At 36.0% G+C, this 13284-nt stretch overlaps 1 protein-coding gene across 2 annotated transcripts in view; it reads right to left on the minus strand.

The window, feature by feature from the left end:
- Positions 1-13284, minus strand: part of CCDC88A (coiled-coil domain containing 88A) — a gene marked incomplete at its 3' end in the record, with an annotated part of 72091 nt that overhangs the window by 37185 nt on the left and 21622 nt on the right. For both annotated transcript variants that reach the window (XM_084283583.1, XM_084283582.1), the window contains exons 4-8: positions 9747-9816; positions 5324-5382; positions 3655-3738; positions 3206-3346; positions 1844-2013 (exon numbers count right to left, since the gene is read on the minus strand). In XM_084283583.1, the coding sequence (XP_084139709.1) occupies positions 1844-2013; positions 3206-3346; positions 3655-3738; positions 5324-5382; positions 9747-9816 (524 nt within the window). The remainder of the gene's footprint in view (positions 1-1843; positions 2014-3205; positions 3347-3654; positions 3739-5323; positions 5383-9746; positions 9817-13284) is intronic.

Raw genomic sequence — 13284 nt, forward strand, 5'->3', positions numbered from 1 at the left:
TGAAACGTTCCGAGCCATCACTGTTGCCCTAATTGCATGCTTCAGCTACAGACTAGAGAGGATTGTACTAAATTATACAGAACATACCAGTGTTCACTGTTTAGGCTATCTATTAACTGTCAATCAAACTAATAACAGCAATTTTTTCACTAATTTTCTTGGTGCAGCTGTTTATAGAATATCCTGGGCGGGCTCATTTCAGTAGACACATAATAATACAGACATCAGGGGGAAAGAAAAAAAGCTATATCTTTTTGTCCTCTATTCTTCATAAAAACCAAGATGTAGTGGGGGAAGGGGATTCTCTGAGTAAATCAGCCAGATACTTCATCCAGCCAGCTAGAGATTATCTGATCAACAAACTGATAAGGGCAGACTGATGAGCTGGTAATTTTATCTTATGTTACTTTCAACTCTTAATTTTACCTGTCTTGTCTCCCCACTAGATGCACTGGATTAAAAATCTCTAATTAGGCTGTTTCCATTCTATATAAGTTACTTACATACACATTAAGTTTCTTTAAATTTAGCTTCTGTAATTTTAAGTTTAAACTGCACCTTTCATTCTAGAAAAAAAAAAATATTACATATTGCTATATGGAAAATCAAATTCTCCCACTCTCCCACTATTGTTTTCCTCTTTAACTCTTCCCAATAGTTCAGGTTTGTTCCTAGATTCTAAGGACCCTGAACCTGTTTTCTTCATAAAACAGAAAGAATAAGAAGGTTTTAATTAGAATACGAAAACAAGGAAACACATCTTTGTTACAGTGAGACTGATTTTTCTCAGTACTTGGACTAGGTGAAGGAAGGTGTAACCCCTTAGCTAAAGGGTCACCACCAGAGGGAGAAGGCAGCACTCCCTAACTGGATGAACCTAGCACGCTGGAAACTAAGAAACTCTACCTAACCCCACCTAAAACATTTACTCACATAGCAATTTATATCCTCCATTGCCATAAATAACCACTTCCTGACACTGAACTCAAAGCTTGTTCTACTGTTTAGGTCTGCAGTGGGTAAAGAGGTTTAGTGGAATTAGATTTGCTTCATTTAATTTGTAGAGTGGCATGCCAGACCCAAGTAAGGAACAGTTATTGAGAGGCATAAAAAAAAAATGGGTTGTGCAGACAACCACAGAAAAAGTCTTCCACACAGAAAGAAATGAAGAGAGTAGGGACTGGAAATTACTCTAATGAGTGATTTTTTACTATCTGCAACAAATTAAAATGTTTTGTAAAACATGAATGAATCAGGTGAGTATTTCTTACTATATTTCCAAAAACAAACAGGTAACTTATTTATGCTGCAAATAAGCAGCATAAACACTACAAACACTACAACACCATCTCCTTTTAAGTATGATGTTTTTGCTACTATTCCTTGAGCAATCAAGGACACAGCTCTTACTTTCAGTTCTTACTTGCCTGCCCCCTAAAATATCCTTGCAAAAATACTCTCTTAAAAAACATATATGCGTACAGGTACATTAAAGTCACAGTCAAACACACATTACTGACCCAGAAGAACAGAGGAGGCACACAGAACTTGCCTCTCAAACAGTACGGACACTACGTGTAAAAAAAAGCAATACCGCATTAGATTAGTTGTGCATTGTTAAGATCCACTCAGATGAAAAGCTGCGTTTGTCACAGTGGTCCACAAAAAAAGCTTACATGCTAGAAATACACATTGTGGGGTGCAAGAACTTAAAAAGGCATTCTAAACCATAATTTAACATTTGAAAAAATGAAGAATTTATTTGTAGAGCATTACTGTTGCATGACAGAAGCATTTTAAAACTACAACTCTCAACACGCATCTGTACCCTGCATGTACTCACAGCTCTTGTCTAAGCCTTCTTATCTTTGCTTTGGCATCTGCTAGCTCTACTGACAGGTGCTGCCTGCTTTCGGTGCGTTTCATGCCAGGAGATCCACAAGGTGACTGTGCTGCTGATGCATGAGGTAGAAAACGGAGGGAGTCCCGTTCTTCTGAGAGTTCTATGATAGTCTAATAAAGTAAAATATTAATAGAAAAATATGAGTTCTGCAATAGAAGAAGTTAGAAGTCCTACATACACCTCTGTACCTAAAGCAAGTCTTATATAGTCACAGCTATTCAACGCTAAGTTTGGGGTATTCTTAAACTAATCAAATTTGGACTTAAGCCCACAAAAATTATCAGTGCCCAGAATGGACTGGGCAATGAAATGGCATGTATTCCTTGAAAAAATACCAATCTCTAAATAAAGAATAAACATAAAGAAACTGGTGTTATTCAGTGAGCACCAGCATCCTTGCCAGCTGAATAAAGCATCAGACATATAGGAGTATTCCTATTTGATCATATAAATAAAGGTGTTATCCTAAAATGAAAATCTCTTCTACAGTAAAGCTACGGGTAGGGTTTTGAGCAACCTGGTTTAGTAGGAGGTGTTCCTGCCTACGGCGGGGGGTTGGAATTAGATGGTCTTTAAGGTAAGTTTCAATCCAAACCATTATGTGATTCTATGATTCTGTTTCTCCTTTGCTTTGCTAAAAAGGATTACCACACATCCTCTCCCCTTGTTTTTAAGTTTCTGTTTTACTGTGAACTGGACAAAATTGGTAACTGTCACAGAAGTACTTGGAATAATTACAACATTAACATATACCCATGCTACCTACTGTGAGGCAAATCTGAGACCCTGAAGATGAATCATAACTTGTACTTTTTAAAAAAAAAATACAGTTCAATTTCTTGATTCTCACGCTGTACAATGACCACTTCATGATAAGCTTGTGAAACCTCCCCTCCTAGTATGGATTCTGCTCCAGTTCACTCCAAGTTGTATGACACAGTAACACAACAGGCATCTCTCAGTGACTGGCATGCAAACAGATAGGTTACGGATTCATGGAGTCTTCAGCTGCTACAACTCTGGATTTTCTGTTTATAACCACACGTGAATGTTATTTGAAGGTGTCTCAAACTGTTTATCTGACAAAGATCATCTGCTACTATCTCTTCTAGTCTGTCACAGCATTCAACAGCCAGTATGCATGCACACTGTAACCACCTGCAACAACTTTTTGGCAGTAAGGAGCCCTCATTTAAATACACAAATGGAGTATACATTGATTTATTAGTTCTAAAAATAGTAGCTTTATCATTTTCTAAGTCATTTTTGGTATTTCACTTAAGCAATAAAGCACATCTGTACCTCTGAGTGCTTATCTCTTTCATCTATAAGTCTTTTCAAATGTAATGCCATGTTTTTCAAGAGAGGTTCAACATATTCTTGTGTCAATACAATGACCTCCATCCACTGCAGATCAAACACATTTTCTTGATTATGAGTTACCTGCACAAAACAAAGTGGAAGAGAAAAAGCATCCTCTTTAAAACTCTACGGGTTAAATTCCCAGACAAGGTATGGAAAAAAATATTTATGAAGCTATTCCATTACATTCAGTTTATCTACACGAAAGATGAAAGCAGTAATCGTACTTCTGGCAAAACAAAAAAGCAAAAGGTGACTATAACATACTGCATACATGAGATTAGAATGATTATATCATTAGAATTATTATTAGAACAAATGCAATTAACCTGCTCACAACACAGTATTCTACCGCTAAAAAATAGAAAAGCACAAAAATGACTATATACCTCTTGAATATGGGCTGCAACAGCTGCTCTTGTGTCAAAATCCAGACACTGGATACTTTCAATGAATTCTTCTTTTTTCTGACACTAAAAATGAATATACATCTATTACATATACACACATATATATTAAATTACAAGTGGTTTCATTCTTCATTTGTATTTCTAAGAGCTAAATATAATAAAGCTGAAATTTCAATAATGACATTACTGAATTATTATCCAATAATTTTCTTGGCCAGTAAAAACTTGGTTTATGCCACATTGTAGTAGTTATGATGACCTTCAACATGATAAAGAAAAAACAGCTACGGAAATGGTGGCCAGGAAGAAGTTTCATAAAATTTGAACAAGTAGCTATTTTAAGACAAAGTGTTCCGCAAATATTTTTTCCAGTGACCTCCTTTAATACTCACATCACTGATCTGAGTTGTTAAGAATGTATGACTGATCTATTTTTTCATTTTAATTAGCTGAATGGTACCAACCTTCCTAACAAGAACAGCAGTCCATCAGAAAAGTTTATTAAATACGTGATCATAGGAACAGAATATCTCAGACAAATTTCCACCTTGTCATCTATCCTTCACTGCTCTTACTGTCACTTGCTCAATGCACAAAGTAGGTTCTCTCACTGAGAGATATAACCTACTTCCACAAAGAGTTATTACTCAGCTACTATATAGGATAGCTCACTTACAAATTTCCACCTTATCTGCGTTGTGGCCTACTCACTCACCAAGCCTGCAAAAAAGGTGTAACACAAATCCTCACACATAAGCAAATCTTCAAAGCCTAGGCTAGAGTTGTCTAGAAGGTAAAGTTTGCATGGTCATGACCTATTTTAAACTGTAATTTTCCTAGCAAAACAACACAGAGAGCCAATACTGGAAAGATTTGCTTCTTTGCTTGATATGACACACTGGAGTAGTCTGACTAGGGACACTCATACAGTTCAGATGCATCCTCATACAGTAAAGATCACACACATACATCTCTTCCACACCTATGGGAACTAGCAATATGAGCAATGAAGGTTGGTTTTGGTTCACAATTCACTCCTCTTATTTTTGAAATCCTAAGCAAGCAAACAGTTATTGTGCAGGTTAGCATTATGGACTTGAAATTTGTTTCCGAAGACTTAAGTGGGACCGCTCCTAGCTTAGGCCCTTGATCATCAATTCCAAAACAGATACAAAGCAACAGTAACCCCACCAAAATACTCTAGCTCTAGACCTCAAAGGTCTTAAAATATACAACCACTATCTCACTCATTCATCGTGCTTACATTATAAATTGAAGTCATCCACAAACTTTAAAGAAACAGAGTAGGCAGAATTAATTCAAACTGTTTCAGTAAGATAAAAGAAAGAATTCTTTGGTTTTTTACTATTTTATTCCTTTGTTTACAGTATCTGAGGTAAATTAACAACATTACAATTAATAAACAATTAGAAATCCTACAAAGTTTGCCATATTCCTACAGTAATACATAAGGGGTATATGGTTGTAGCCATTTTAACTGACAGAACATCCAGATTTTCAAGGGTATTACCACTAAAGAAAGAAAGGTCACAGTTACATGCAACCTCTGATATTAAAATAGTAAGATTAGAAGTCATTAACACTTAAACTATTCCAAACAAATGTAAACGTAATTATTTAAACTTACCTGAACCGCACACCCAAGTAGCAGCAGGAGTAGTTTTTTTATTTCTTCAGTACCTGGCTCTAAGTAAAGAACAAGAATAAAAAACAGTAGATGTAATATAGCAATTTGAGCGCTTCTTCCTCTACCCCTCAGAAAGCATCATTTTTTCATCATTTTCACATAATTTATGTTAACTCAATTTAGAAAATAAAGACAAATAAAACCCCATCTTTCCAGCTTCTGCCTTAGTCCTTTTTGCCATTTAATTGCCAACTTTCAGTGCTTACAAACAGCTTAACATCCAGAACAGAAAATGCAACATTTCAGCCCATCACACAGCAAAACTCAAGTGATATTTTCGGAAGTGTTATGGATACCTACAATCAAGTTTTCAACTGTAATCTCATGTATCTCAAGATATGTGCAAAAGCGCTTAAATTATTTGCCACCCTCGAGCTGTAATAGTTAAGTGACAGGTTGATTTAAATTATTTCATAAAGCTTCATGAGATACTACATTGGATACTCATGTGCACATCTAAAAATGAAAAAGTATTGCCAAATCTGGCCTTAAAGCATCTTAATCTCTTAAAAAAGGCTTAAACCAAAGAACTCTATTTACAGGTTAGTAAAAATACATTTTACACTCAAAATATATTATAGCCTACCATAAATCAAACACTTTAGGATGGCGAAATAGCTCAGACTACTTGGATTAAACTCTACAGGGCCATACATCATTTTGCATTACTGAAACATTAAACACTGTCCACTGAATTATTATTATTTTATTATGAATTAAAAATATTATTAATAAAAGCATTTCACATCTTTTCTATGATATATTCTAAGCTTATTTTGTTCTTAGCTAACAAGACAGAAGCTATGCTGCCACACATCATAATGCTGGGTTGGGCTAGAAACCTAACTCTTATTCCACAGGGAAGCTCTGCAACATAGCTGGTTTAACTACCACAGACAACAACAGATTGGCTTCAAATAAACACTATGGTCAATGTCTAGGATGTAGTAAGGTATGCATACACATCCTTGAACCTGACCTAAGTTACTGAAATCCCATTTTTAAAGGGCTCGGTGATCATAGATGATCTCGTATGATCATAAGATGGTGATAATCTTGGGAAAAAAAAAAAAAAAAAACTTGATCAGAATCTTCTTTTTGAAATGTTGTCCTTTGATTTGATCCACTAGAGCATTTTGTAGGTGGTACAAATTTTAAATCCTTCTTAAAGAGTTACAGATATGAGGTAATCTTCATCAAATGAGGAAATTAAAAAGAAATCAAGAAAAAGCGAAAAGGATGCAAAACCCTTGAGAGACAGATGCTAAGCTTCTCCAGTTCTCTGTGCACTATAATACTAAGAACTTTCTCCAACACTGACTCAACCTGTTTCTTTTAGAGGAAGACATGTATAATCCCAATGAAGAGGTAATGCTTACATTTTTCAAAATCAAATGTTTGTCAAGTAGATATATGGCAAAGAACACAAAGTCAAGCAGGAGATCATTAATCATTTGATAGACTTCTTGTATCCCAAAAATTTGAGCTGTGAAAGTCTTTTACACAGAAAACACCAGTGAACATGTGTCATGAGAAACACACTAGTTCAGCTAAAGAAGCGGAATTCCACCTGGCTGCCTATTTTAATCAATAAAGGTTGAACAGAATATTGTGATAGAAGGAATTCACCTCAGTGTCTCACACACTAAGTTCATTTATCCTAATAAACTTATCTCACTTCTTTCAAAGCAATTCCTGAGCTCCTCTTAGATGCTCATTTACACACTGGCTCAGCATCTCTCACTGGCTTTTAAAAGCCTACCTGAAGACTGCTCCCATATCTCTCCCCTACATTCCCTGAAGAAACACAGCAAAATACTGAACAACCCCAGCTTACCACTGCTACCAACCATTCTGTATGTTTTTCTTCCTTTTTCTCCATCACAAATACAGACGTAGATCATTGATACCTCTCTTCTAAACCCTCCAACTTGCTGCTTGAACTTTGTCCCTATCCCATCCTTTGATCTTCCCTACGCTCAATCTTATTTGTGACTTTTCATATCCTCTGCAGCCTTCCATCATCCCCTAGTTTGCTACCTCAGAAATACAAACTGGTTTCAGTCTTTCCTCTTCCCACTTTAAAGAACATTCACCTCTTCATTATCTCATTTATCCTCTTCCTCTTTAATTTAACTTAGCATTTACAGTCAGAGCCTGTAGCTCATCTCACCCAGGTTTCTTCTCAAGCTGGCAGCTTGCCATTTGTCTCAGCTAAAATGTTTCTTGATGAAGCCTCTGATGACCTCTTTTTAACCAAAACTCAAATCCAGCATTCTATCTGCATTTTCTTTGATTAGCCAACTGCCTCTGATACAGTCAAAAATGTTTCTCTTCCTGATGCCTTATCTGCTCTCACCTTCTACAATGTCATCTTCTAGAATTTCTCTACTAATCATTCCTTACGTGTAAAGTACTGCAAGTGGGAAAACTGAGACGTTTCTAAGAGAAGCCACAGCTACAGCCTAAGCTTTAGTAGACAAAATCTTAATCACTGCCAGAGAATCTACTTTTACTGTGGCAACTTGCCTTGATGCAGATTTAGAAAACAAGTCTCTCCGAAGGTCACTGATGTTTGATTTTGCTACACTGTCCTGCCAAAAAAAAAAAAATCCCTATAGGGATGAGGTCTTCTTCAAGTCAACCTGAAGGGCAGTCAACTTGAAAAGGGAAAACATTTTGGATGAAACCCAAAAGAACGGCTCTACCTTTGGTTTCAGTTAAAACTCCATGATGAACTCCAGCAGGAATTTGAAACATCTTCTAGAATCCTGTCCATATACCAGAATTTCTTACAATATGTAGGTTATACTACAGTAAAGTCCGTATTTTCACTCAAATACAGTAACTTTGCCAAAGGAAGCAATACATGCACCAACAGAGATTCTAGCTACCAAACCCCAAAAGCTACAATAGACTTAGCTGAGGTCCTAAAACAGGAAGAAGCTTTCATAAGAACTAAATCATAGATTTCTATGTGTATGTCCGAATACTAAATTCTTTGTGTTTTTGTATTGTTTTTTTTTTTTTACTAAAATTTCCTATTGTGATACACAATGTTAAGATATATTTTGTCTCAGCATCTTAAAGAAAAAAAGAAATTTCATTAAAAAAAAAAAACAGCATTATAGTCTGCTTTTTTTGTTGTTGTTGTTTGTTTTTTGTTTTTTTAAGTCTGCTTTTCCACTACATCTGATTTCTAAGCAAATCCGTGGATTCTTTTGAAAACCTTGGGAAAGCCTGGAATCAAAATACAAAAGCTTTTCGAACAGATGAGACCACACTCGCACTCCTTGGTATATATGACAAATTACATTATCTACACACAGAAAAACTGAAAAGGCTGCGACTTTGGAAGCAAAAGCAGCAATAATCAAAAGCAGAAAGTAAACATCAAGTAAATTAAATCAAGATACCTACATAAACGGAATATATGCAGATGTGATATGGAAAATACCAATGCTATGAACCCTGGAACTGAAAACTGAAGTAGCACAGATGGTTCTTCTTGTCAATGAGGAAAATACTGTCTCACGTACACTGATGCATGGCATATAAAACATATTTGAAAATAAAAAAAATAAATAAAAAAGAAAAGCCGGGGAAGCTACACAGCCTGTTAGAGTAGTTCCTAACCTCTCTGCTGAGGTGTTAGAACATCAGAAGTAGAACACCTGGGACACATTAGACCCAAGTAAATAAATTCTGCCCAATCCATAGTGGCTCCATGCAGGCCAGGTGTGTCTGCTCCGTGCTTCTGGAATTGAGAGCATGGTGCAGAGATTCCCAAGTGGCTGTGGAGAGTCAGCTGGGTCCATACAGGCTAATTTTCTTGGTCTGAAAATTTCAACTCTCAGAGCTGGAAGCAAAGAAGGTGAGGGCATGAAGAAGACAACATCAGTTCAGGGGAGAAAGTAAGAAGGTAACTGTAGTATTTTTCATGTAATGATGAAAGAAAATTTTGGGAAAGGAAACAAAGATTAGCTTTTGGACCAAGTGGGATGCACCGAACTGTCAAATTTCTCAAGTATAACTTAAGTAAAGATAGTTGAAAAATATATTAGCTGGGAATACATGAAACATACACTTTGTCCTATCAGTGACTCACTGGTTGCCAGGAAATACACTTCATTTCAGCATGAATCCTAATGACAGCCAGTGCTGAGGTTTAGAAACAACACATTTTTGTCAAGAAAGGACCTTTGGTGTGAACAAAGAAAGCGTTACTCATTATTAAACCATTTGCTAAAAGCACGTATATGATCTGTTGAAAGACTCAACGTTGTATTAACTTTATTTCCAATGAAATATCACACATTATTATACTGGTATCAATTTTCACCTTATTTAAAAATAAACTTACCAGAAAAAGGATTTCTGCCTATTATTAACACATTTGGTAAAGACATCACGATCAACTGCTGCAAAGTCTCCTATAAAAGTTAATTAAAATATTATTTAAGTTGTATGTATTGAACAAAAATAAACATTAAACACTAAACTGAAATTAGTATTACACAAGTAGTTTTAAATTACACAGTTCTTAATACACGCATATCCAATACTTACTTATTTGGACTCCAAATGAAAAGCTTGCACTTCTATTATAGAAGAACTACTTCTATTTGTTTTGCTGGTTTGCAAGATCATCTCAACATAGTGAAATCCTCTTGTGGTAAGGAGGTGGCGTACAAATCTTATGCCAACTAGATCTTGTGTCTTAGAATGCAGCAAAATTCCTTCAAATTACCAGCGTTTATGTTTCTCCGAGTAGCTTATTGACAGGTGTTTATTTTGTTTCCTTTAAGTTTCATTTATACAATGAATGATTAACTTCCTCTATTTCACGCCCATTGTCTCAATACCTGGATGTGAAAATTACAGCTTTTTTGATACATTTATGCTGTGACAATCCTGAAGGTACAAAATCCTATTTGCCTGATCAGTCAGTGTTTTAGTTTAAGTCCCACACTCAAGCAGCAGCTTCGCCTATCTATTCTAGAGATTGTATCAATGGATAGTTACTGTCAGCCAGTAATGGCTGTAATCAGGTCAAATCCCCAGTCTAGACAAAGCCTAATTCTTCTGAAGCAGAATAGGCTTCCTCCTGTTCCCAGATGTTTACTCACAGCAGATACCATCGTATCAGCAGCTCTACTGTCATGCTTTTTGTTTTTCCACAGTGATAGACTTATTAGTATCTAAAATGCTCATCTGCAAAAGCAATACTGGAGTTGGACTTGATGATGCTTGGAGTGATGCAACGGAGAATATTCTATGATTCTATGAATATTCTGTAACGCTGCTTTACATCCCAAAGACACACAACGTGTGTTCTATAATGAATTTAAGTGTAACAGCGTAACAATCAGCACTAGAAAAATCTGTTTGTTTTACGTCAAATCTGTGGAAAGTATTAGCTACAGCTGTACTTCGAAGTTCTGACCAGTTAACATAGGACATGCAAATATCATCTAAATTGGTTAATACTAGACTGAAGATATGTACTCTCATTACACATGCCTAGGGCAAATTATAGAGTTAGGTAATAGCTTTGACTTACTCAGATATCACAAATTACAACCAACCATAACTTGTATTTCTGACACCTTGATAAAGATCATTTTCAAATATTAAAAAAGTGAAGTGTACCACAGGAAGTTTAAATCAATAAAAGGCATATAAAATAAGGAATTTTGTGATATTTATAGCTACTACAAAAGAAAATTACGTACTTTAAGAAGTGCAGGTTTTGTGGCTTTTCTGTTTCTTGTTTTTCCCTTGTAGCTCAAATAATTCCATGATGCTATTATAAAGCTATTTTTACTGTGAAATAGAGTACAAGAAGGGGTAACCAAAAAATGCATCCTCTGGACTAATGAGATTATCACCTCTCTTCTTACTAATGATATCTCTGCCTTGTTTCAAAGACATCCACCACCTTTTCTGTCACACGGTGTTAACTTCAGCAGTGCAGTTGCTCTCAGTTTGTGTTTACTTTTGAAATAACTGCTTCTATTAAAAGCCTGAAAAAGTTGGATCTTGTGCATCCCAAAATCCATGTATTTCTTTTAACTGTTGGTTAACCTGCAAAAATAAACTAAGCCTATTTACAAATTCTGGCTTTTAGAATTCATAAAAATTATTTTATTAAATACTGGTACATCATCTGTCAAATGAGGCTTATAGAGAAGCCCATGGCAGTCATGGAAGTACACTGCATTAAACCCCTCAACCCCACCAAAACTTAAAGGGTATTTGGTTCTCCTCAATCAGTTGCTGAGAACAAGCCCACAGACTTCCAGTAAGTCAAAGCTATTACCTACCTACCTACTTCTGTGATGCTTTAGAAGGCAGAGCAGCTGGAATGAGCAGATGCAATTGTAATTACAGAGTAGAACAAAAACAACACAGGAACTAAAAATCTTTTATAACCTTATATGAAATTTTAAAATTTGAGTGTTATGTTCTAACAATGTAGGTTTTTGGACAAGTACATTAACAGTAAGTCAACAAAGTATTTGCTACGTCAAGAGATTTTCCACAGATGTTATAAAAACAAGTGGAATAAACCAGCACAGACAATTTCACAGTAAAAAGTTTTAAGAGTTTTAGAAGTTTTAATGCTAAAAGTTAAAATTCTTATATTCATTGATGTCTTACTCTTAATATAACATTCCAGACATTAACTAACCTTGTATGTCAATAAAGTGATTACTTCCCATTACTGTCAGATCTCAGGCATCCCATTCAGAACATCCACCAAACAAGATGCCTGTTCAGACAGCTGCCTGAAACAATCAGGTACGAGGGAGGGCTCACGCCTCTGCCAAGGTGTACTCCAGGCACCAAGAAGCCTCTCTGACTTGATTCCAAGACATCCATTAAGCACAAGCTTCTCTGCCTTGGATAATTTCACAGGTGACAGGACCTATAGTGACCCCTTTCTGAAGCTGTCTGCTACGCTGCCTTGCTAACCCATGCGTAGGCTGCAGGAAAACACCAGCTGCCAGGCTGCACTAAATTTGTGAGGAAACAAAAACAACACACCCTTCAAATCCCGAACAAATCCCAGCATTAAACAACCTTCTTTTTGGAATTATCCCCATGACCTTGGAGCCAGGAAGCTTTACAACTGATCTATGTGGATATATGCAGATGGGAGTTTGAAGTACTGGGACTCCTGCTGAAGCCCACACCAATGCCTACTGCCACCCCAACGATATCTGGACAGATAGTCTGGAAAGCCATAAACTAGATAATAAATTACATGGTCCCCTAAGTTATCATCATTATTAATTATATGTTTTACATTTAAAACTAATGAAGAATTGACCCTCAACAGCAAGGAATTTTAGCTGAGGAACAATATTCTGGGTTGACAGATACAGTCCCTAAAAACAGGACTTAGAGTAAAATCTCCTTTGTTGTTTCAGTATTGTGTACACATATTGATTACAGCCTTATTTGGAAACGATGAACCACAGGATAAATTGGATATGACAACTATCCTCAGTACAGGATGAGATGTACTGCTTTATTACATGTTCTTTTTAATTTAATCTTTGCTTCGGTTTCATATAAATTGAATGTGAACAAATGATTTGATTTACACACACTTAACGGGAACTGCCTGCTGTTTTGAGTAATAATAGAAGATGAGGCTAACAAAGAAGAGGGGATAATTTGACAGGTTCTCCTGGTCATCACTGCCTCCCTTCTGTGCCCAGATTTCAATGGTAGCTTACCTTCCATGCATTAGTTACAGAATCAACTGAAATTTGAGAGTTTAATATTAAAAGTAGCAGTACTTTAAGTCCAAATGCTAGCTACAATGAACAGTAACTTCAAGCACTTAAATAAAATATATTCAAAAATAATTCAGAAAGGAAAGAGAATGG

This window comes from Netta rufina (assembly GCF_964035555.1).
Source record: "Netta rufina genome assembly, chromosome: 3".
NCBI lineage: Eukaryota > Metazoa > Chordata > Aves > Anseriformes > Anatidae > Netta > Netta rufina.